The 25,527-nt window shown below is 41.6% G+C and overlaps 1 protein-coding gene across 1 annotated transcript in view; it reads left to right on the top strand.

Annotated features, from left to right (window-relative positions):
- Positions 1–25,527, top strand: part of diaph2 (diaphanous-related formin 2) — a 356,685-nt gene that overhangs the window by 277,284 nt on the left and 53,874 nt on the right. Inside the window, 2 exon segments of the mRNA XM_068715129.1 lie at positions 15,495–15,659; positions 23,922–24,057. Coding sequence (XP_068571230.1) covers positions 15,495–15,659; positions 23,922–24,057 — 301 coding nt within the window.

Below are 25,527 nucleotides of genomic sequence, written 5' to 3'. Positions count from 1 at the left end.
CTGTCAGGCGTGAGGGTTTGAATCATAAGAGTGTGCGCGTATGCTTTCCTTAAACGTGCAGGCATGCATGTGTGTGTGTGTGTGTGTGTGTGTGTGTGTGTGTGTGTGTGTGTGTGTGTGTGTGTGTGTGTGTGTGTGTGGTCATTGTGTTGGTAGTTGAAGGAGATCAGATTGTAACCAGTAAGGTAATGATTCATAAGACAGCCAGTAGGATTTATCCACTAATAGATCTCCCGGGAGATAACCTAATCCCCCAACAATATCTCCTTATCATATTACAAGTGAACTATGTACAGAATGGGCTTCTCTATCCACAAATGAATACTAAGCCCTATACTTACCTTTAAGCTTATTAGATTTGATCTGAAACAGAGCAGTATCAAGTATTCTCCCAGATGCAAGGCTGATCAGAGATAATAATCCCATAATCCTTTCTGAGTTTAGTTTTAATTTCACAGTCTACCGATTGCCAGGACTTTATATAGGATGATGTATGTCTTTTTTTTTTTTTTTAAACATTCATGAAATAACTTGCTAATTTAAATTCATTAAAATCAAGGAAGACTATTCTGTATTGGAGGACAGTAAATACACTATGTAATCTGTTCATTGAGTGCTTTTGTCATCCACAGAGATCACATGAGGGAGCTCGTCAGCGGCAAATGAAAGTTAGAGTTCTTTTCAAGGTGCGGATTGGAGATTAGTAGTAATACTCTTCTCTGGCCGCTTTCACAGAGATGATACGATTTGCAAAAAGATGAGACCCCCTTTTTCTCTCTCTCTCTCTCTCTCTCTCTCTCTCTCTCTCTCTCTCTCACTTACTCTCTCTGTCTCCCTCACCCATACATCACCGCCTTGTCCACACTCTCTCATGTTACCCGTCTTCTTTCTTCTCTTCATCCCATTTCTTTCAGATTGACTAAGCTTGAAAGTGGGTTGCTAACTCTTTTTAGGATTCCAAGAGGAAGAGATTGTATGAGGAAGTAGATCTTCTGAACCGAGCCCCGGTTGGCTTTGTGTTGCCTGACGGACTCCCAGGGCCTCCACGAGCTTTGCGAAGCTCTTCATTTTGCCCCCACAAGTGTGGGAGCTTCCTCGTGTCAATTCCTAGTGATTAGCGGTACTATTGTCTGCACCACTTGTTGACAATACGGGAAAGAAAAAGGCTAAAATGTCAGGCTTTGGCAGGTTTATGGTGCATCCTTTTGTTCCCCCTTATATGACTATAATATGTATTGTTAAACATTGTTAAACGAGCAGCTTGAGGAAGTAGTTGCAGGAGGACAAGGTCTAAATATCAGTTACGGCTTTAGTTCCTTTAGTTCTTTTTGATAGGCCGTTTTCTATAATTGTAGAGGGAGGGACCAAACCTTCCTTCGCTGCTCTGTGCTCATCTGGAATGTATTCATGTAGGTCTGGGTGTGTTGCTCGATAGTTACCCCACATGTTCACAGATCGCTAGCCAATAAGGGAAGGGAGTTGTCACGGTCAATTAGGTGCTTAATGAGAGATCACAGATGAATTAAGGTATTTTCCCCAAAGAGCGTCTTCTTTCTCTCCATCATAATGGCGTTTTTTTTTATTTTTTTTAGAAGAGCCGCTTGTATCGTTCAATGCTTTGCTGGAGCGCTGAGAGATGGGGTGAGAATGCCCATCGGTGTGTATACTGGATATGGGCACATTTTGGATGTCAATTTTACAATATTTACAACTATATGTGTATTATAGTTTACAATACTGGCTAGAAAGATTAAAACTTTTGAGTGGGGCAACGTTTCATTTCTTTCAAGCAATTGTTCTCCATTTTTCTCTTGTTAGTGCTGGTTAGTTTGACCTTATCAGGCCTCTGAAAATGGCCGAATCAAACAATCCAGGAAAAAAAAAACACTTCCTATTTAGATGAGCTACTCATATGAGGAACCCGGCGTGTCGGTATCTCCTTATAGCTTACGTGACACCGTCAGTAGGAGACCCTACATGGTGCTACATGCAAAGCCTACCCACCTGCATTGGATTACTGCACATGAATAGGCGCTGTGCTCTCCGCCATGTTTATCTGTCTCACTTGCAATAGTCTTTAATTTGGGCATAACATCTAGGTTTCCTTTGAAATGCAGTTTTGGAATTGAGCCAGCGTCATCCTGCGCCGCTTAAGTCTCTGTTCCACGTTCTCAGATAATGACAGGATTGTGTATCGACTGTCGAAACTGCTCTTCTTTCAGCTCCTGTTTCATTACGTGGCGTCGGCGTGCGTTCAATAGGTTGCTACAGAAGTTTGATTCATGATTGTTTCCCTCTGCTTGTTATTAGTGCGGCATCAAAGCTAGACTTGGTAAACACATTTGCATTTTAATGACTGATATAGATTGTTCTCTTGCTCGATACCGCCGTCAACCCACAACCCCTGCCCGCAGAGATGAAGAAAAAAAAGTGGGCAGCGCCTAGTCTAGTTAAAAACACCTACACACAGCACTGTAAGTGACAATTAGAACGCAGAATTAGTACCCACGAGCAGAGAGGACTGCTTCATTTTAAAGAGGTAGCATAGTGGCCTATCAACTCCCCAAGGTTCCATGTGACAGCAGGCCAAGAATACAAAAAAAACAAAAAAAAAAAAGCCTGGATTTGGTAATTACGGATATAACTGGGTTAATGTGTCCGCATTGTGGAATGGTGCAGTTAATGTTAATGAAGAGAGATTGAGCGCTTGAAAATTATATCTCAGAGCACAAGCGGATGTCATCGGAGCAGCAATCAGTATTTGAGGATGCAGATCATTTTTGTGTTCCCAACTCATTTTCTTCCCCCTGCCACCTGCAGAGGATGATGCTACCCATTAAGGGGAGTTTGCCTCTGTGGGCATGTAATCTGATGCAAATTACAGCAACAGACTGCCAATTGGAGCGGTTTGAGGAGGTAACGCAGCCAAAGTTGGTGTCGTGGTGTGTTCGCGTGTCACTCCGATTCCCGTCTTGATGAAGGTTCTGTGAAAACGACGACTCCCCGCGTCGATCTTAGTGTCTTCGCACGACCCTTTCTAAGAAATGCTGTTACGTTTGCAAAGGAAGTGTTCAGAATTCGATGTCTGGATGTTTTCACCAACACAACTGTCAACTGTTTACAAGTGCCCAACGCCAGTCCCTCTTTAAATATGTGCTCTGAGAACAGTCTATGAAAGCTTCCTCCTTCAGGTGTGAGACAAAAATATATAAAAAAAAGGACAATAAGTCTATTGTCTATTTACTCCTATTACACAACATGCTTGTTGTCTCCTGCCTACACTGCTTCCTCACACTGTTTTTTGTTCATGTTGTGATAATACATATTTCTTGCAGTATTTTTCCAGGGAGACCAAATCATGTATCGCAGCAGAGATAATCTGAGCAAATGTTTTCTTCAGTGGTCCACTTGGATTCTGTTCTTGGATGTGATACAAAGCCTTCAAAACCTTTTTTTTTTTTTTTTTGCTATATCACCCATCGACAACCAATTAAGCCAATAACAATGATTTTCACCGATAGTTCTGTTTTTGGACAGAAAAGGAAATATAATTGGCAAAAGAAAGTGATGTTTAAAAAGCAGGGGTTCTTGTTTCAATAACAGAATTTTTTTTTTTGTATTATTATTACTGACGGTGATTTTGTCACTTCACAATGGTAGACGGGCTGGAGGATGAGAGGAGGGCAGTTGGAAAGGCTCTAATTTATCTGTTTGTCTGTGTTTTCCTCCCCACACTAGAAGGGGAGAGGAGGCTGTAACTGGGCCCAGCTCCACATGGGAGAGTTGTGTTTAGTGGTGGCATTGATTTTTATAAAAGGTTGCGCAGTGGGGAGGCTAGGTAGGCCTGTCAACCGTAGCTCTCCCCAAAGCACATTACCCTGTCAAGCTAATTGAACCCTCTCCGTAATCCCAAAACCCTCGAATGGATACAGTATGCAAACACATGCAGGGCCGGAAGTAATTTATTACATTGACTGTCGTTACTGTAATACAGATGGGTTTTTTTTTGTGTACTTTCACTGATACTTAATTACTTTTTAAAACAGGTGTTGTACTACGCTATGTTTCAAGTCGCATCCGCACCAAAAGGACTTCTCCACTGCCCACTGCTGCTTCTATATGAAGTATCAAGCTGTGTATGCGGCTTAATAACCCGCCTTGGTGTCCATAGACTTTAATTCATTGTTGACCTTTTTTTTTTTTTTTATCTGTTTTATCCTGTTTTCTGGTTCTTCTAATAATGCTACACTGATGCAGGCGGTTGTATATTTATATTTGATCAGTTCTGTGCGCAGGCTGCAAAGTGCTGTCTATGGAAACACATTATTGGTTTGGACATGAGGGCTCAGTGGCATTATGTTGTTCCACTAGTGTACATGTTGACATTCAACACAATTCATTTTGTAGCATAAGCGCGTTCTTCATATATCGTCATACAACACTTTTTTTTTCTTCTAATATTTTTTTCCCCCCATTCTTTCTTCTCAACAGAAAACAGTGTTTTTGCATTAAGATACGTACCATGGATTTAGAAGCTAAGGAAGCTGCTAGAAATGCAGATAACAGCGAGGAAAGATGGATTTTTACAGATTTGCATACTTAGTTTGACAGCTTATGCAGTCGTGTGTCGGTCAGGGAGGACCGAGCGAGTAATGGGATAGAGAGAGCAGGAGTAAAACATGAGAGGGTCAGAGAGATGAAGACAAGAAGGCAGAGGAGATACTTGGTAAGAAGGAGATGAACTGGCAATAAAAGTCCTTTTATTTGTACAAGTTGGAGGACACACACACACACACACACACATAGCCAGAGGCAGTTCATCAACTGCTTGTCACTGCTCTCCCCCCCCCCCTCTCTTCCTCTCTCTTTAGAGGGAATCTTGTCAGGGTCAGGTGAGGAGATAACCTAACTTGGACACAAAGCATCCACTACTTCTCCACTGAACTTACAACCAAAAGCACTGAACCATTTTTTATTTATTTTTCTTTCTCTCTATTTAGTCACACTGTGATTAAGCTGCTCTCTTCATAATTTGGAACACATTTGTAATGTGAGACACACTGTGGCATCAGTGGGGTTTATGGTGCTTTTTGCAAGGTTGCGTCTCAAGAATTTGAGTGCCTTCCGTGGCTGTTTATTTTTACATGTGTATGTATGTGTGTGTGTGTGTGTGTGTGTGTGTGTGTGTGTGTGTGTGTGTGTGTGTGTGTGTGTGTGTGCTGCTACACACATGTATTATCCCCAAACAAATAGATTGTAAGTGCCAGTTTGCTGTCACTCATTAGGCACTATTCATTGTCAAATCCACAAATCCACTTGCCTTCTAGCGAGTACATCTTCCTGTACTCTCCCCGTCATATTTTATTTTTATTTTCCCCGTCTGAACATGCCACCCATCACTTTTTTTTTTGACTGGTGAGTCACACTGAGCTCCTCTGTCTTGCCTGCTGTGCCACATGACAGAAAAAAAAAAAAAGTCTCGGGGTGATCATTTTATCTCACACTTGATTGCCAGATAATTATCAGTTAATTATTTAGAGCCTTAAATTAATTTGCTAAAAATAGCCTCTGTGCCTCAGCGTTGCCAGTGGAGACGGCTCCATTATTCTTTTTCCGGTCTGCGTCTCTTCTTCTGCTGCTCGCCGTCTCTTGACAGCTCCCTGTGCCACTCATGTCTGACTGTAATCTAATCAAAGAGGAGGATGTCCTTTTGTATTTAAAGCAACCCAATTTAAGCTTAATGCTTCATGGCTGATTGTTTGAATTTTGCTATCTCGTGTTTGTCGCGCTTCCCCTTTGCCAGTTTAGAGAATTAGGTTTAATTTACAGCATGTCTATCATGTCGCCGCTTTAGGAAACCGAACTTTTACGATTACAGTAAAAAGTTCTAATGAGGCCCCAAGTTTAGATTCAGAGGGCAAACTTTTGTTAAGTATCCACTATCTTCTGACGTTGCAGGTGTGTTTGTCTTTAGTGGATAGCCTGTTCTTTTCACTTCTAACTCTGCTGCTCTTAAGACACTTCAGGCTGAAAGGGCTCCGAACAAAGACATGTGCTGTAAGTGGTCTCAGTCATTGGCTTAGAGATTTGAAATGTGCTCTTCCTTTCCTGTTTTTCCACCTCTCCATGCACTCATGCACGCACACACACACACACACACACACACACACACACACACACACACACACACACACACACACACACACACACACACGCAGACACACGCAGACACACAGAACCAGAGGCCAAATAGGCTGACCTCCTGAATGGGTTTGTGCTGTGGTAATGATAAGGCTATTGAATGGAGCTGTACTCTGTCACGCTAGCTGCTGGGCCAGTGCTGAAGGAATCTGATCAATATACAGTCTCTCTCTCTCTCTCTCTCTCTCTCTCTCTCTCTCTCTCTCTCTCCATCTCTCCATCTCTCTCTTCCAGCCCATCTCTTATCGCTCTTGCCACCATTATTACTTTATCTACAAACAAATTGCTTGACCGATTGTTGACTATTTGCACTGAATTATGCTTACTTGAACCACCTTCGTATCCACCGTTCAGGCTCGGGAAGGCCGTGAGTGTCAACGCGATACGAGCGGTCGCTCCAGACAGCCTTACCTTTTGACGAAAAGGTAGCTTATCGTATTTTGAATGAATAAGCGAAACAATTTAGACATTGATTTTCATTTTATTTGAGCAATTGAATGATTTGTGCACAAACAGCACTAGTTGACCTTGATAGGCGTCAGACGTCTCCCATTCACAGACACAAACGCACACTTTTAATTGATCCGAATATATCCTCCGTTTTGTTGTGGACTGTGGAAATAATATTCTCCGTATCGAGTGGCTAACCCTTGCTCTCATTCCCATGTAAATACAGATCCACGCTCGGTGGTATCGTTGAGTTATTTACAGCACATCAATGATATTTACATATTGTGAAGAAATTCAACTATAGTCCGTGTTGCGTTGCTTGTGCGGCACAGACGGTTGAAACGGTCCAGCTTGAAGGCAGGAGAGTCCATTGACATATAGACACTCCCAGCAGTCAAGAGGCGCACATCAAAGGCAGCCCAACATGATATCTTTATGCAAACGCCACTGCCTGACTTGATTACTGCTCTGTTCTGGAGGCATGTATTAAGTGGCCACCTAAGAGGTCCCATTTCCAGCTTTATACGCCGTGATCACAGGAAGAAGATGTAATCTGGACGTACTGTGTGTCAAATAGCACTTTTCAAATACATTTTTAAAGCCGCTAGGAGTAGCAGATTGTACAGAAAGAGTTTACCACTTCACGATAATCCAGACAACTGTGATTTGTCAGTCGGTATAAGTGATAATTTGTTTTTGGGGGTTTTTTTAACATTCATTTGCATGGTTTCGCTGTTATCGTTCCGAGCGTTGTTTCAGATTTCATGTGTAATGTTTCTGCTTTGCCACATTGTAATGACTAGTGAAGATAAGCAAAAGTAGCTGCATGAATGGAGACGCAGCAGCTGCAGTGATTTATGTCTTTCAAATCGCAGCAGCAGCTTGGTGCCGTGTTTTTGTGTGTTTTGTATTGTTGAAGGGCCTCCCATGCTCATCATGCCCTGCAGACCAGAAGACTTAATTGTCACATCGGATAATTGATGAAAATTCAAATAGATATATTACAACATTATAGATGGGTTGTTCTTGTTGATGATAAACACAAGATTGTACATAAAGTTTATTCATATTAACCTCGCAACAGACAGAAGTCATGTTGAATTAATTTTAATGTGCCATTTGTTTATGACAGATCAGTAGGACTGCAACACACCTGCGATAGTTATGAGCCGATGAAAGCAGGCTTGACAATGAGCGTACGTGTGTGTGTGTGTGTGTGTGTGTGTGTGTGTGTGTGTGTGTGTGTGTGTGTGTGTGTGTGTGCGTGTGAGTAATTTTGTGAAACACTTGTTCGAGGCAAATTGTTAAAACAGAGAGACAGAACATGAAACTCGCGTACAACGGTATCGACATGTATGCAAGGAAACAAGTCCATACTGTGCGTCCCACACACTCTTTGCACTCCCTCGGTAGAACAACCAGACGTGTCTTTTAAATTGATCATACTGTGATCCCAGTAGGAGGCAATGAGGCTAATATATTATCTAGAAATAAAGCGAGCCGGGTCAGAAACTGGGGCAATGTAAATGAGACACACTTGTGTTATTTCAAGTATTCAAAGGTGTGCAGTAAATGAATCTAAACAAAATGAAATATTCAAACTAAGAATTGTTGGTTATATAAGGAACATATATAAGGAACATATTGTGTTCTTTTTGTCCTACCAGATTCAGACAGCTGTGTGCCGAGGTGGTCCTAGTTATTGACGACCTAATCGATGAACGTGCAGCGCCGGGTATCGCTGGCAAAGATTACTCACGGGTGGGTTTTTTTTCCAAATAATAAATATTGAAACATGCACTCCAATTGTGTTTCCTGTGGATGTTGAGCTGTGTACTACGGCGTAGGCGCTTACCTTACGTCTGTGTTCCTGCACATACTTGTCTCTTCAAGGGGCATCTCTCCAAGCTATTGTAACGGAGTGGCAGGGATTGATGTGTACCGATTAGATCAGCGTCAGGGGGAAACAAAAAGACTCGACCTTTCGCAGTTTGACACAAGTATGAACATTGTAAACACAGCGGATTTGCATTGTCATGTTACCACTCTGAACATTACACCGAGAGGCACGCAGGCCGTGGGCATTGATGTGACATGAGATTGCTTTGAAAGAGGATGAGAGGATGACAACAGCGGAATTGTGTGCGCACGTGGGCGTGTCTCAATAATCTTAATCTTAACAGCAGTGTTTTGATTTTACACACACACACACACACACACACACACACACACACACACACTCCACCATTATAGTGGACAGCAAATAATTTTTCTCATTTCTCCGTGCTATCTCTCAGCTTTTTTAATAGCCTATACATGATTCAACAGGTCATTCCCATGGACCTAATCCCCTCATATCTTATTTATATGGTCTCTTTTCCTTTATCAGATGTAGTCATTACGACCAACAGTCTGCCCCTCATTGAGTTGTTCCAACACCAGCTGGGTGCTGTAGTGAAGCGCTTTGAATGCTTAAGCAGAAACAACCTTCCTCTCTACAGGTATAAATATTTCAGAGGCAGACGGGCAGAATAAATTGACAGTAAAATTGACATCAAATCTGGCTTTTAATTTCAAGAAGAAAAAGAAGGAAAAAAAAAAAAGGAGGCAGGAGGCAGGAGCTGTCGGGGAGATGATGGAGAAGAGTGTAGAGAGAAGAAAGGTCGTGATCCCTGTGCCAAAGTGGTCATATGATTTAGTGAGCATGTGATGTGTAAAAACATCCCTCACAGTTATTAAATATATATGCATACGCTATTGCTCTTTACTCTCTATATATTATATATAATATTATGTACATTATATATATATATATACATATATACATATATATATATATATATATATATATATATATATATATATATATATATATATATATATATATATATATGTATATATATATTGAATGAATATAATGAATGACACTGAGGTTAAGGTAGAGTTTGATGTCGCTGCAGTGGCGCAATAAGTATTACATTAATTACATTTTGTGAAGGGGAGGGAGATGGCATCAAGTAATCACCACTTTGTTGGCACCTTCTGTAATCCAGAAGGGATTGTGGGGGGTGTGGGGGGGGGGGTGGTACCGTGTGTGTGTGTGTGTGTGCGTGTGTGCGTGCGTGCAGTGTATATCTGCCTGTGTGCAGTGACAAAGACGGATCAACAGGATAGAGTTTCTCGATGGCACACGATTGATTTTCATCCAAGGTGTTGCTTTGATTACTTTGGACAAAGTCCAGCAATTTTCAGAGAGTAGTATTGTTTCACTAAGCCATTCAGTTTGTTACAGATTTAATTATTTTCACCATGTGAAATAAACCTGACTTGAATTCTTTATTCTTGGCCTCCCAGGCTCCTATTTCACACAAGCTGAGATTGTAGAAGCCTAAAACTAATTGTCTCTTGTTCTTTTGGTATCAAGTCATTCTTTATCCAGATCAGTTCGGAAATCTGTGTCGGCTCAAAGACACTAGACAACTATTGCTGCTTTAAGGGATAATTCTGCTGTTTTCGTTATTGGATACGGTCGCTGCAGGACTCCTGAATTGAAAATGTTGGCCCGTCGAACATTTGGTCTGTCCACTTCGATCCAGAGTTAAATGTCTCAACAAACATTGGATTGGTGACAGCGGAATTTGATGCAGACGTTCATGTTTACCGCAGATTTAATTATATGAATTAAAGTTTATGAGCCCCTGACTCTTCATGTAGTGCCACCAGTAGTTTTCACCTATCCATTGAAATACGTTTACTGAATGCATTGGCAGAAAAACAAATCATGACTTTGCTGAGTTTCCTTGAGCAGCATATTGAAGTTGTCAATTTTGGTTTGGAGTGAAAAGTTATGATGGAAATGAAATGGATTGCCTTGATGCACAGACATTCATGATCCCCAGAGGATGAATTGTATTAACGTAAGTGATTTGTCATCTAATTTGCATAGCGGTAGATATTAGCATGCTAAAATACGATGGTGGGCATTATTTGCTTAACATCAGCATGTTGACGTTTTCATTGTGAGCAATCAGCTCAAAGCAGCTGAGGTAAAGCACCGTCGCTTTGTTAGAACTGCTAGCATGGCTGTAAAGGCTCTAGCAGGGCTGCTTTTTTTATATCTATTTCATAACTTTTCATTTCCTTTGGACTTTGTAGGTGTAGTGTATTAAATAAAAACCAGCACTGCTAAAAGGATATTTATAGATATGTATTAATGCTCACACGCAGAGTAATCGCAGTTTTAGTAGATTCAGATATGTGACTGTGATCTACATCTTTAAAACGTACAGTATGCTGGCAAATCCTCCCTCCTTCATGCCCTCCCCTCTCCTCACTATACCCTCCCTCCTCTCACACACTTCCCTCCTCCCTCTACCCACCTCAGCACCAGGTCCCATCCCAATTTTCCGGAACTGGCTGCTCTGCTAATACCCTCTGAGAGCCCGATTGCCTGTGCTTTTGGCCCAACTCAGGACGCTGTCAGCATCAGAATGGTCCTGTCCTCCTCACTTAGGATCCCGACTTACTGGACTAGGAAACCCTTGTAAACACAACGACACAGTGTTAATGAACTTACTCTGCTTATTGACTCTTTCGCTGTAATGTACAAATTGGACCTTTTTTTTTTTTCTTTTTTTTTTAAATGATGAAGCAAAGACAAACAATTTTAGATGTAATACAATAAAAAAACATGACTTAGATCAGAGCTGGTTCATTCATACACAGATTTGAGTATCTAAAAATGTACATCTCTCTCCCTCTCTCTCTCTCTCTCTCTCTCTCTCTCTCTCTCTCTCTCTCTCTCTCTCTCTCTCTCTCTCTCACTTCGTGCCCTACATCTGCACTCCATTCCTTCATCCCTCTCTCATCCTGCTCTCGCTCTCAACATGATGGGTTGTGTCCAGTCAGTGGGCAGCTTTGGTGTAATTTGGCCCACAGGGGCTGTTGGCAGTAGGTGTGGGGATAAAGGCAGCAGGGTTGGTGGGGTTTGGAGAAAAGCAGGCTTAGTGTGGGGCCTTGGATGGAGGGGGCCAGCAAGCACATAGGAAAAGCATTAAATAAACATTAATGCAACTAGGTTACAGGAGATTTATTAAGGAGGCTTTTTGGGCCCCCACTGTTGGGTTTTATGCAGCACTTTAATAACTCTCTCATGCACACAGGTAAACAAACCAGGTAATTTATTGCCATCCTCATAGGTGACCATTGTAAAAACTGTTTTAACTTTGTTTTGGCTCATTTCTCCTCTTTTTCTCGGTTTTATCACAAAATTGAATCGAGTCAGACTCCAAAAAGCTTCTTCTTTTTTTTTTTCTTTTTTTTTTTTTTTATTACATCAAGGGTAAGTCTGACTTGGATATGATGTTGATGTCACTTTGTGGTGTTAAAAATGAGTGCCCTTAATCTGAGCTTACTGATGTTAAATGTACCCTTTTTGGCGCGTCAAACACACACAGATAAAAAGTGACTGATTAAACGCAGTAATGAGGACACTGTGGCAGCACAAGAAACTAAGTCGAGACTTTAACAAGGACAGGGCGGCTTCTGGCAACAACGGGAGATTTGAGAGAGAGCGAAAGAGAGAGAATTATAAAAACACGAACTAGCAGAGCACCGCCATCGACTTCACATTTCACGTCTGACATTGTCTTTGTAAATCAACGCTGTCGGATGAGATGCTGTCGGGAACTGGAGTTGTTTAGGCCAAGCCTTAGTGTGTTATGTTAAGTGACATGCTACTATTCCACAAGCCCTTTTTGAACTCTGATTGTTTATCCTCCAGTTATTCCAGACTCAGTTATTGAAATAGTCGTAAAAAAGTCCTGCGCTGTGCAGAACTCCAAGAAAGGCACTGAGCTGTAGAGTGCTCATGTTTGCATCGTGTATTTGTGTTCTAATCTGACCCGTAGCGTAAAATCCCCGGATATCTTTAGTAGCATGTACATTTGCAACTTTGAGCACTCTTTGAGCCCTGGAGCGATTGTCTTGCTTTGCATTGCTGAGGTGCAGTGCGCAGGAAGTGCAGCGCTTCTCTGAGGACGGCTAGAAGAGGAGAGCAGAGGCACAAACAGGGTCGGGGGGGGGGGGGGGGCAAACCGGAGGCTGCGTGACGCTTTAGCTTGAGACCCGTCGCTTTCGCTCCCTGACGAGAATACCGGACACGGCTCAGACAGCCTGCCGATGAAAATTCACTCTCAGTACAAGAGAAAGAAAGGAAAGGTTGTTTTTTTTTTTTTTTGTTTGAGTGAGAGAATTTTATGGAGAGAATATCAAGGGGGAATGTAGAAAGAATTATAAAGGAGATCTTTGGAGAAGGGGAGACAATAAAGGCTACAATGACTGTGAGAAAGTGAGATGAAGACAAGAATAAAAGACAACCTGACAGAGAGACAGTCAAAGAATGGGTCTGTGACCATGTGCATGTGTACTATATATATATATATGTGTGTGTGTGTGTCTGTATATTTGATGAAGGCTCCAGCATACCGGCTGTCTCGCTGCAGGATAGTGTGCGTCAGGCTCCATCAATATGACACGTCTTTGATGTGGAAATACAAGGAGCAAAAGCCCAGTCGGCCTCAGTCCAGGACCCAACGGGACACTTTACCACCGTGCATGTGCACACATGTGTATAAGAGAGCCACAAGCCACAACAAGCAGCAAAAGTAACCACTGCCTCAAATTGTTTTTTTAAACTACCGTTCTACAAGGAAGGCAACAGTTGTGACCTTAAGATTTCCTGAGCTCAAGGCACTATAGGACTCTGCTGTAGAGAGGAATCAATAATGTATCTAAATGTCATTAATAATGAATTCCATGACAAAATATACACATGTCTATTGCTGCTTTTTGCTGACACATTAATTGTTTGGCTTACATATACATATTCAAGCTTGTCATGTTTTATCCTTTGTAGAAATGTTTCCATTGTGACCAATTAGGCGTCGTTGAGGGGAGTATTTTGAGTGAAGCACAGTCTAGAACTTGAAACTGACTGCAGTAGTATTTTTGGGATTAAGCACCGATATTCAGATTGAGGACCTAGAAAGAGATTATTTTTTTATTTGCTAAGAATCATTCCAAGACTTACAGTAGAAATCTGTCAGGTGTGGATGTTAAAGAAAATTCTTTCTTTTGGCAAAAAGTTTTACTTTTACGTCTACCGGGCCCCTGAGTTTTCACACACAAGTGCAGTGAGGGGGAGGTGGACAAAAGAACAGATAAGGACAGGCTGACAGAAACAAGGGGGATAAATCATGTCCAGGCAGACAAGGGGATAAAGAGAGGGAAGAGGACAGACAGAAGGATGAGTCCATCCATCGGGCCCGTGTGTGGGCTGGCTGCTAACCTGGACTGTGCCAATGATATTTGCTGTTGTAGTAAACACTTGCAGGGAGGCAATCCAACCAGCCTAGCCTTTCAGCGCTTTTATTCTCTTGTCAGTTACACAGAGACCTAACATGTGACCATATGAACAGTAAGAGCACAAGCACATCACGCCCGACCCTCAACATGGACGTCTACCAAGATGACAACGAACAAACGACCCATGAATAAATGGCATTGTAGAAAAACAGTGGTTCTCACAAAAAATAATGGCCGGTTAATCACAAATTGAAACGATATCTCGGTAATGTGTTTAGCCCTGACGATCACAGGAGAGGTGTGTGCACCTCTGGACCCGTGACGCTGCTGCCTTAGTATATAGCGGCGCAATCTAAATCACAGTTATCTTCAGTTCAAGGTCAAGCATTTGTGTTCATGCCTGGCCACGCAAAGCCCTTTAGACAGCCATTTAGAATTAGAGACTTGGACTTCTGACCAGTTCATGCACTCTATTCACTAAAATGATTTACTGTAAAGTGCATACGCTTCCAAAACACAAAAAAGATATTGACTCAAAAACCATATTGTTGCAATTTGTGTTTTATTGTCTTGCTCTGAACAGTCGGTTCTATCTGTTATGATTACATTGTTGTCCTCGGAAAGATGAGCAGCCGGGTTAATCAAACTTCTTTGTAAGAGAAAACAAAGGTCAATGGCCATTTTGACCGAACGTACTTAATGTTGTTGGGCACAAATTGTTGATGCATTGAAACTGGTGCTGGTGGAGTTTATATTGAGGGTAGTGTTTTTCTTTTTCTTTTTTGTCTATGTTTGCAAGTAAGTACATGTATGATTATAGCTGCTGGCGGATATGTATGTGTGTGTGTGTGTGTGTGTGTGTGTCTGTGTGTGTGTGTGTGTGTGTCTGTGTCTGTGTCCTGTGTGCATTTGAGTCTTGGAGTCTCAGACTCACATGCAGTGCTGTCTCCATGAGGTCAGTGGCTGCTGTGATAATGCTGAACTGATGCCGGCTGTCAATAGCCATTCACCAGGAGAAAAGTGCTCGCCTGTTCAGTAAATTACACAGTGCGACGTGAGCTGTGAGGTTCACAACAAACTGACCCCACTGTTGTTGGGAGAAACAATAGAACAATGACTGCAATAAGCTTTTCCAGCAACCATCTGTGTCATGCTGCTGACTACAAAACACCTTTCCATTACTCCAGGGCTGCAGCTATTAGCTCACCATGGCATTGACTCCAAAGTGAGTTAGAGAGGTTATTGTAATGGAACATTAGATTGTCTCTGACCCTCCTTCATCCAGTCTTTTGTTTTGTTGACCTTGACATAGGTGGGCTTTTTTTTTTTAATGCAATAAAGACTGAAGTGATCATTGCTCAATATGCCTTGTTTTGTCATGGATGAACATATGTGTGTGGTGTCATTATATTGCTGGTTGCAGCAGTGTTTTTTTCTCCATTTTTTTTTTGTTTTTCCCTTAACTCTGTCTTTCTCACGACTTCTCCAAGCATTCACGTGAGCAGTATGAGAAACTGTCCACGATGCACAAGAACATGCAGAAGCTCTACGAGAGCATCGGCAGCTATTTTGCCTTTGACCCCCACTCGGTCGGAGTGGAGGATTTCTTCGGAGAACTGGCCAACTTCCGCGTCCTCTTCATGGTGAGTATATATATATATATATATTTATATATGGTTTGGCACATATACATGCAAAGTCTCATGTTTATGGTTCTTTCCAATTTGACACACACACACACACACACACACACACACACAGGCTAACAGAAGCCACCACCCACACATGTGCATTCTTTCGCACACAATTCCACCCCCTTATTACACACACCGGGTGTCATTTGAATTTGTGTGTTAAACACGCACACGTCTTCATCGGGAGTTTCAGGAGGTCCGGACGAACATTACAATGTTATTCTTTTATGGATGAAGCTCATGTGGGCGGGAACATATTTCCAGCAGGAGTAGCTGCCCTGTATACATGCATGCTCCCAACAGCTTACTTGCACGTGTTTATTCATGTTTAGAATAAACATGTAGCAGATGTGGTGCATTTTATATAGTTGAATCTTACACGACAAACTGTATTTTTCACATGATGGACGATATTTCAACTTAAACAAACTTAACACACAAGGGTCTCTTACTTTGCACCACTATGAAATTTGACTTGAACAATCTGCATCACATAACGTCGCTTAATTACGACCGCATGTCTAAAAAAAAAAAAAGCAGTGTAGTTAATAAATAAATGTGCCGAGGGAAGTACAGATGACGTGCAGTGTCACTTTCGCTACTGGACGGCTGGTTTTGGAATATCTTAAGTGAAAAAAAAAATCGACTCCATTGTTTTGCTATGGCCAGTAATGTTAAGCAGCTCCTCTACACCTTTAGCTGAGGTGAAGACGCGCAAGTGAAACATTACACCGTCCATCAAGATGTGTGCTTCTGAACCAATCAACTTTGAGTTTCAATTCCGGGGGGGGGGGGGATTTCACTTTCCTCGTATAATACTGCAAGGTATTGGAGAGTGCACCGTATTTTCTAACCACCTATTTTGGTCTTTATATTCCCTTGGTTGGCCCTGACATGCTTTTCAGTTTTTCTTCTAAGTTCTTGCACCTGCTGTGTGATTTCCTTCCATATGTCATTTTTTTATAGGTCATAATGCCACCGCGTCTGCCAACGATTTATTTTTTCATTTTCTCCAATGCCATCGTAGTCTTGAAGGTTATGAATATGGGTCTCTGTAACACTTTAGTTTAAATCCTCCTTTATTATTATCTATAATCAGTATAGAAACAAATAGTTTATAACCAATGGTAATTGTTAGCAGATATATCTGCTAAATAATTTATTGGTGAACAACTACAACTCCTCCTGTGGTCCTCCTCTGTAGTCGGAGGCTGCTGTGTAAACAGATAATGAATGACAATAGAGTAAAACACAGTTGTGATGATAGATAATGTGTCTCCATAGGAGAAGATTTGAATTGCTTACAAATACCATACATTAATAAACACTTAAAATGTCCTTACATCTGCCCACAACTGCATTATAGTACATTATAAACCATTCATTAAATGTTTGTACAGCTTATGTGTGAAGTGTCTTAACTTAGAGCGGCTTAAAATAAAAGCATTACCTTCTTCTTTTCCGTAAAAATGGGGTTGCAGATGTTTTATTCGAGATTAGTTTGGTCCAATCAACATGCTGGATCTGGCATGTGTTTTAAATCTGGATACATAAAGATCAGATAATATCACAAACGAGACCCTTTGTTTTAAAAGTACATAGTTTGAATGCAGAAGTAAAGAAATCAATTAAATATTATATTAATTATGATATAGGTAGTATATATAGAAGCTAACAATGCATCTTTTCCAATCTACATGCACTGTTCTATACATCCAAATGGGAAATTAAATTGCTCTGATTAAGAAACTTCTAGTACCTCAGAGCTGTATGAAAAAGACAAAAATAATAAATATATATATATATTGAAAGTAGCTTAGAATAGGATAATGGATAATAACAGTGTCTTACTGATAAAAGATCTAGATCAAGCCGCTCTACCTGTTAAACACAGTCTCACTAGGTGCACTGGTTTGTGTCTGTGTGTGTGTGTGCATCTCTACAGGGCATTGCAGATCCCGCTGGAGTGTATCAGGGGGTAATGAGTCTAGAGAGGAGGTTAGGATTTTAAAATCCTAAAGTCGGTGAAAATGCCATCCGCTCTCTACCTGAGAGTTTTAAACTATCATGCAGGGAAAATAAGTCTTTTATCTACTTCTGCTGAAATTTGAATTGTGGGGACATGTTTTTAGAATATATTCCATAAACACCCCTCCTTCGGCACTATAACACAATTTACCGTGTTTTGTTATGTAACGCGTTTAAATCCTTGTCCACATTTCTACAGTAAATGTAGAAAGAGAATACACAAGTGGGAAAAGTCTGCTTGCTGCAGTTTTATAGGATACGTGGTTACCGAGAGCAGTGAACAAAGCAAACAGGGGGAAGCAGATCAGTTGTTAAAGAGGTCATATTAATGACAAGGAAACACCGCAGCCTCTCAGAACAAACCCAGAGTTCTTTTCTTTCTTTTTTTTCCCTGAGTAGACGAGTCTGTAAAATATCTATTCTTTGTTTTTTCCACCTTCTACAGTCTGCCCATCCCTCCCGGCACCGCCCCGAATATTCTTGGTGTCAGGATGATGACTTGGTGTCTAGAGGGCATGCTCTCAGTCTTCTCAATCCATTTATGTGAATGGCAGGGTCCCCTTGTCTGAAATCCTTTCCTCTCTTTATTCTAATACCCATCTGAAACCAACTTTTCATTCCCACTGATCAAAGTGCACCAACACACAACACAACGCTCCCTCAAGGATTCCAGAGTTGCATATCTCTAAAAGAGGCATCCACCCAAGAAAATAAATTATTCTCTCAAGCAAATAGCTGCATATGAATATTTTATTACTGATTTAAACTTTCCTGCTATGGATAAGGGGAGGGAACTGAGTGGGATAAAGTGTTGTGCAGCGGGGGGGGGGGGGCTGGTTATACGTTAATGTATTCATATAAAAACAATCCTTTAATCACCATATTCTTCAGATATTATTTATAGTTTTGGGCTCCTCAGCTATGCTGACAGAAAGGCTAATCCCATCTGCTCAATGGAATCAATGCTTGTTTCTACTTGCATGTTGTTTTTTTATTTTCTTACTCTGTGAAAATAACTGAGAATGCTCCTTTGCAGCATCCTCCTCAGCTTTTGTCAGTGAAGGATTTTTGGGGAGATGTCTGCTAGTTATTTATCTTTGACAAACTCGACCTACATCAACCGTCACTGATTTGTTCCAAATGGCAAATCCAATGAATATTATGACTTCTTGGCCGCTAATATTTGAGGGAAGAGCGCTGAATTTAACTTCTTGATATGCCTGGTTGTGCCTCAGACCTTTTTTTTATTTCAATATTGAGTTGTTTGACTCAGACGGAACATCTTCGCTAACTTCTGCCTTTGTTGCATTGCCCTGTGTAATGCATTCACAGCACAACGCGATCTGCAGTATTAAAGAATCCCATTGCAATACAGTCACCTTAAATTGCTTTTACTAAAAAGCTAGGGCTTAATGCACCCGACCGACATGAGCATTTGAGTAAACGCATTGACAGACAGTCCTCACAGAACTGAATGTAACTGATAAGAGAATCCATTAACTCTATTTTCCTTCTGTTTCATCTCTCTTTCTCTCCCTCACTCCCGTCCCATTCTCTTTTTCTTTTTTTTTTCCTTCTTCTGCGGCCAATGAAATATTATTTGATTCCAGCAAACGGAGACAGTATTCGAAGAGTCCAACAATTTGTTAATTTAATGCTGCTGCCATATTCTGAAATAGAGTATGAGTGAAATGCAATCGCAGGGTGTGTATGTGTAATCCTGACCAGGAGCATTGGGGATGAGGATTTTTTTTTTTTCCATTAATGAGTTATCAAAGCGCAGCAGATGGGCTGGGATGAGCTAACAGTCTTCCTTGTTAATTGAGTGACTTTCTAATAAGACCAAAAGATCCAGACCGGTTTCCCAAAGTAGCAAGATAGAGCATCTATGAGATTAGAATGATGATGTGTGTGTGTGTGTGTGTGTGTGTGTGTGTGTGTGTGTGTGTGTGTGTGTGTGTGTGTGTGTGTGTGTGTGTGTGTGTGTGTGTCTCCGGGTGTATCCGTCCACTTCGGAGCCCATTTGATATTTCTAAAAGCTTACTAATTCCTTCACAATATGACAAATTATCATAATCATGCTAATAATGCTGAAGATGAGGCTCTGGCAGTGCCACTCTTCTCCCACCTTCTTGCTGAGTCGCTGTCATGTTTCCTCATTATTTCCTCTTTACGCTAGCATGACACATAAAAATCATTGCACCAGATTTTGGAGGTCACCTATCAATATGGGAATGTATCTATACCGCAGAGCAGAAGTCTCACAATCTGTAACCTATAACTTCTTGAAGCTACACACCCCCCCCCCCCTCTCCACACCCTGGCACACAGTGTAACAGATGGCTAATAAACACATTTGCAGCTTAAAGCCCAGACGCTGTAGTGTTTGTAAAATTCAAATGAGATATAGCAGCGACACTCTCTGTGTGAGCTCACTGGTGCAACTGAGCAGTTGGAAATACTCATTGCTCCCTCATTGGATTGGCAAACTTGCATGCATGGGAAGGGAGCCGTGCTGTGGGAGATGTATTGTGTTGTGCAGGGTCAAGGAAGAGCAGCAAGTTCATTGCATGAATTATTGAAAGAACAGACCCCCGAAAAAAAAAAAAAAAAAAGAAAGAAAAAAGGAAAATGCTGCCTGGCCCTCGTTGGTAGATTGGACCTGCGTTGCACAACATTTAGTTTTCCAGTCAGTTATGGATGGAGGTGTACTTATAATCTCCATCCTAGACACACCGGAGGCCATGAGAAGAAGTGAGTGTGTGTCACACCCATGGCCTCCGGTGTGTCTAAGATGGACAGGCTTTTAGGCTCATAAAGCCTCAATGTGCCGCCTCAATAGTGTTGTTGACAACTCCAGCTGGCATTAAAGGTGCTATTATGCTAAACCACACATTTTGTTTTGTCTTTTCGTGAAGATTCTTATTCGACATTTGCATACCATTTACATACCCCCCTGAGCAATATGTACACGGTACCTGCACCGCATTTTCCACCTTAAGACCAGAGGCGTTCAGGGCACAGAGCCAGTCATAAACGTGGCCTGTGGACTGCAGGGTTCACTGTGTTTTAAGGAGTATTAGGTAGAACCAAGGCCACAAAGGACACTGTCTATCATGGTAGGTAATCATAGGGGGGAAAAGTCTTTTGACCTTTTGGGTTAGTTTGAAGCGCTGCGCTCCACTTCTGACTCTTTATTGTATCTTTTGTTCAACTCCTCATGCTGTATTTGTCAAATGTTTCCAAAAAAATGTGCCTGTGGTTGTCAATGTGGGTTTAATATTTATTGTTTTTGTTAGAAAAGTACTAAACAGATAGTGGGTCTCAATATTTGTCTTTCTTTCTGAAGTCGCGTTTAGGACACTTGAGCAAGTTGCCTTCCTGAAGGAGGCCTTGCGATGTGGTCAATAGTTCTGGAAAAGCTTGTAAGTGATCCTTGTGTCCAAGGACAGAGGACGCTGTACAGTTTGTAAAGCTCTCTGAGGACAATGTTTTTTGGGTTATACAAATAAATGTTGAATTGATTGGAATGAATGAACCTCCTTGGTAAATGGTAAATGGAATTGCATTCATATAACGCGTTCTAGTCTTCTAACCACCCAAAGCGCTTTGCACTGATGGCAGAGGTTGCCTTACAAAATGCCAACCTGACAATCAGGATATAATCTAAATGTTCATTCACACACACACACACACACACACACACACACACACACACACTTACACACACACACCAATGGCACTGCCTTCAGGTGCAATGTGTGGGTTAAGTATCTTTCTCAATTACACTTCTACATGTGGACTGGAGGAGCTGGGGATCTATTTGCAGAAAAACGAGATAATTCAGACAACTAAATGGATTTTGTTATGTAATATTTAAATTGTTCTGTGGTGCTTCATGATGTCATGTTTGAAGACCACAGAAGTTAACAAGTCGTCAGTAGACTGTGGGAATTAATGGGTATTACATATTTAAACTTTGTTTGGCTCAATTAGAAATTCAAAGTAGACAGTAGATGGTTTTTCGCTTTAATAAATAACGAAGCTCTCATCGGGTGGCACCACAACTATAGATGACGATCTTCTACGACGGACCGATGACTCAGTGTGAGGGTCACCTGGAATCATATTGTGAATATTGTACTTTGATCTTTAGTAGATGAGAGTATAAGAGACAACAAAATAAGACAGTCAAAATATTGTTCAACAATCATACAGAATATTTGCGAGAAACCAGATCTTTTATCTTTTGTTCAGATGAGGTTTGAATCTGGTTCTCCGCACTGAAGATTATTTTCGAAAAAACACATCCCATGTGTATTGTTTATCTCTTGTACGTCCTCCTACAATATACAGCGTTGGCAAGAAAATGAGACCTGATACGATCAGTTGTTGCCAACGGCAAAATAGAGGCCGTCAGAGAGAATGGTAAAGGGAAGAATAAGCGATGGGTGAAAACATATTTGTTGCTATGGCAATTAGTGGTGCTGTATGATTAGAGCGACATAATTACGTTGCATAATCATGTTTACACTCAGAATTAGTTGTTTGTTTAAAATAAGTTTAGCCGGCAGGATTGTATTTGTAATCTGCATAATTTATCGACCAAATTTATGCCGTGGATGCTGAGCAATGCGGCCGTATTGCTTCCGAAATGACCTGAGTCCTGTCAGTGGATGAGGACAGTAATCAAGTCGGTGCTGCCCGTCACTTCAACAAAATGCACTATTTCGGCGCTGGATATATATATATATATATATATATATATATATATATATATATATATATACGTCGCAGCTCTCGTCCGCTCTAATTCAAAAGAGCAGCGAAGTGCACACAGTCGATAGCGCTTATAGAGTGCAGCTGCATCATTTACACAACCTTGATAGGGGGAGAACGTCTAGGTTGATTTCTGAGAGTTCACCGTCAGCTTACAAAGCAAAACGTCCCTGATGTTCTCGTAACGCACATAATACAAAAAACACATTCACTCCCTGATATTATTCTGCTTCTCTCTCTCTCTCTCTCTCTCTCTCTCTCTCTCTCCCTCTCTCTCATTGCCCTTGTCATGCAACAAGGAGACAGTGACAATGAGGGCTTGTGTCCTTGGACATGGAGCAAAGCTCTACTATTGACTGGCATCATGAGCTGCTCTTTCCTTGTTCCTTCCCCACAATCCCTGTAATCCCTCTGTCTTAGCTGCCAACACGGCACACACATCAGGACCACAGGGGCCTTAGATGAGGGAGGGGGGGGGGGGGGGTCTACTGTCTACTGTCGCCACTTATTATATCAGTGCACAGACAGGGCCATGCCTTCACTTACTAACACACACACTCACACACACACATATGCATACATAAGGGGTGAACATCACAGATGCGCAGAATCACAAAGATGCCCATGGACAGCATAGGCACACGGGCGTACATACATGTATCCGCATACAGTATGACCTCTCACACACATAGCACCTATGATTGGTCCTGTCAAGTACTCTGCCACAGGCCTGGGATGAGAGAACATTTTGTTGTCTCCAAAGGTCACACGGCTGCATCTTACTCTCTGTTGGCACAAGAACAAACTGACACATTTGTAAAGGCTGAATCTGTACCGTTGATTATCCTCTCTTTTCTCTGACTCCTTCCTGACATTTCAGCCGGTCACGAAGGGGGAGGAGGAGGATAATATCTCTGTCTCCCTCCTCAGAGACTGGCACGCTGTTGCTACTCTTTTCTCATGCAACGGCTCCCCCATATTGTCAACGGAAATACCCTAGCATGGTACATATGTATGACGATCATCGAGCTTCTTCTTCTTTTTTTTCTTTTTTTTTTTTTTAAGCTATTTCAATGTATTATTGACAACAAATCTGCTTTTGTGTGTTATTGGAAATATGTAAAGCAGTGCAGAAGCCCTTGCAAATATGCTTGTATTAAAAGGAATGATATATTGTTTATTCCAGCAGCTTATCTCTTAACTATCAAACCCTTCTCTGAATAAGAATTTGCTGATGGCATGCTTCCGCTTCGGAACACTATACAGTAGCGTAGACGCTAAAAGAGTGGGGGTGGCATGAGACAGATTCTGATTATATCTGTCTGTGTCTTTGTGTGTGTGTGTGTGTGTGTGTGTGTGTGTGTGTGTGTGTGTGTGTCTGTGTGTGTGTGTGTGCCTCATCAGGAAGCAGTGAAGGAGAACCACAAGAAGAGGGAGATGGAGGAGAAGATCAAGAGAGCCAAGCTGGCGAAGGAGAAAGCAGAGCGGGAAAAGCAGGAGCGGCAGCAGAAGAAGAAGCAGCTGATTGACATGAACAAAGGTATGCCACTTCTGCCCGCGCCACCACAGAGACAGAGACGGGGAGGCAGGTGGGGAGTTAGGACGAGGAGAACGGGAGGATAGAAGGATTGAAGTCTGAAGGAAGACGATAATGTGGAGGAGTGGTGGGTGGGGGGGGGGGGGGGAGTCATCTTTTTCAGCTGTGAAGGAATCTCATACTTACTCCCATAGCCGATACAATGCTTCCAAACAACAGACAGATTATGCTACTTTTAGCTTGTTTTTTGGGGGGTTTTTGTGCCACGGTACATTTGCCCACATAGAAAGAAGAAACATTCTCTCCTGCAATAATATGCAGAGGCATGTCTAAAGATGTAACACAGCAACTACTGGTGCTACAGTTCAGTCATAGTACCAGTTATTGGAGCGGAGTCATTTATAATTACAAGGACTTCGTTTGAGTCCTCTAGAACTGGCAGTGGCATGCAATATGTGGGTCACATGTAAAGACAGGAAGCCTTGGTCGCCTTACAAAAGAGGCTGAAAGTGGCTCCAGATTGCACTTCCAACGCGATCATGCTGTTGTTATTTTGTTTTTTTTTTCTGTATCACTGGTCCTGTGCAAGCAACGCGACAGATAAATTATCATTCCTCCAGTCGAAGACTATTTGCAGGCAGCCCGCTGTATTTATTGTCGTTAACTGCTGGAATTACTCCATTGTCCTCCAGCGACACCAGTAAACCATGTATTGATCAGCGTAAGTTGCAGTTGTTCAGACATGAGAAATTAGAGCGACAGAGCTGGATGCCTGTGTCTAGTTATACCAATGACATTGAGAAGGAATTTCAAGCCTGAAGGGGCTTCGCAAGGAGCGAGTGTGGTCTTTTGTCCAATTTTTTGACAAACAGGCTGGGATTTTTCACAATTCACCAGCTTCTAAATGTCAGCGTCAGCCAAGGACCTCTCTGTAGCTCAGCCACATGGGGAAATGTGACAAGACAGTCTTCCGTATGCCACAAACTCTCCCAGATAATTGATGCACGGCTACAGCTTTTCTTTTTTCTTTTTTTTTTTTGTTCTTCCTTTTCTTTTTTTCTTTTTTTTTACCCTGAGCAGTGACCTCTTTGAAAGCTTCACTTTTAATAATCCAACATGGATGAGCGGAAAGAGTCTGTCTACCCTTCTCTCTCATGCTGGCTAACCAGATGAAGTGTACGTATGATATTAAATATTTCTACCAGAGCAGATTTTGATCTCAGTTCCTGAATGCCATAATATGACTCGTATGAATAAAACATGAGGATGACATGGGCAACGTTGCCTGCAGCCTTGGAGATAGTGGGGATTGTCCTCCACACCAACACCCAGCTTGTTGAACTTGTCACGATCACAATGACCTTGGCAGTCGTGAAATTCACACTTTTTAAATTCAAAGCTTTGCTAAACCCAAGCTACTTTTTTAACATTGTCAAGGCCCTTTACCTGCGTTGACTACACATTTTCATTAAA

This window comes from Cebidichthys violaceus, unplaced genomic scaffold (assembly GCF_023349555.1).
Source record: "Cebidichthys violaceus isolate CVI_PGR_0920_01 unplaced genomic scaffold, fCebVio1.0.p SCAF_2, whole genome shotgun sequence".
NCBI lineage: Eukaryota > Metazoa > Chordata > Actinopteri > Perciformes > Stichaeidae > Cebidichthys > Cebidichthys violaceus.
Note: the sequence above shows the minus strand (reverse complement) of the source record. Positions and strands in the feature narration are given on the sequence as shown.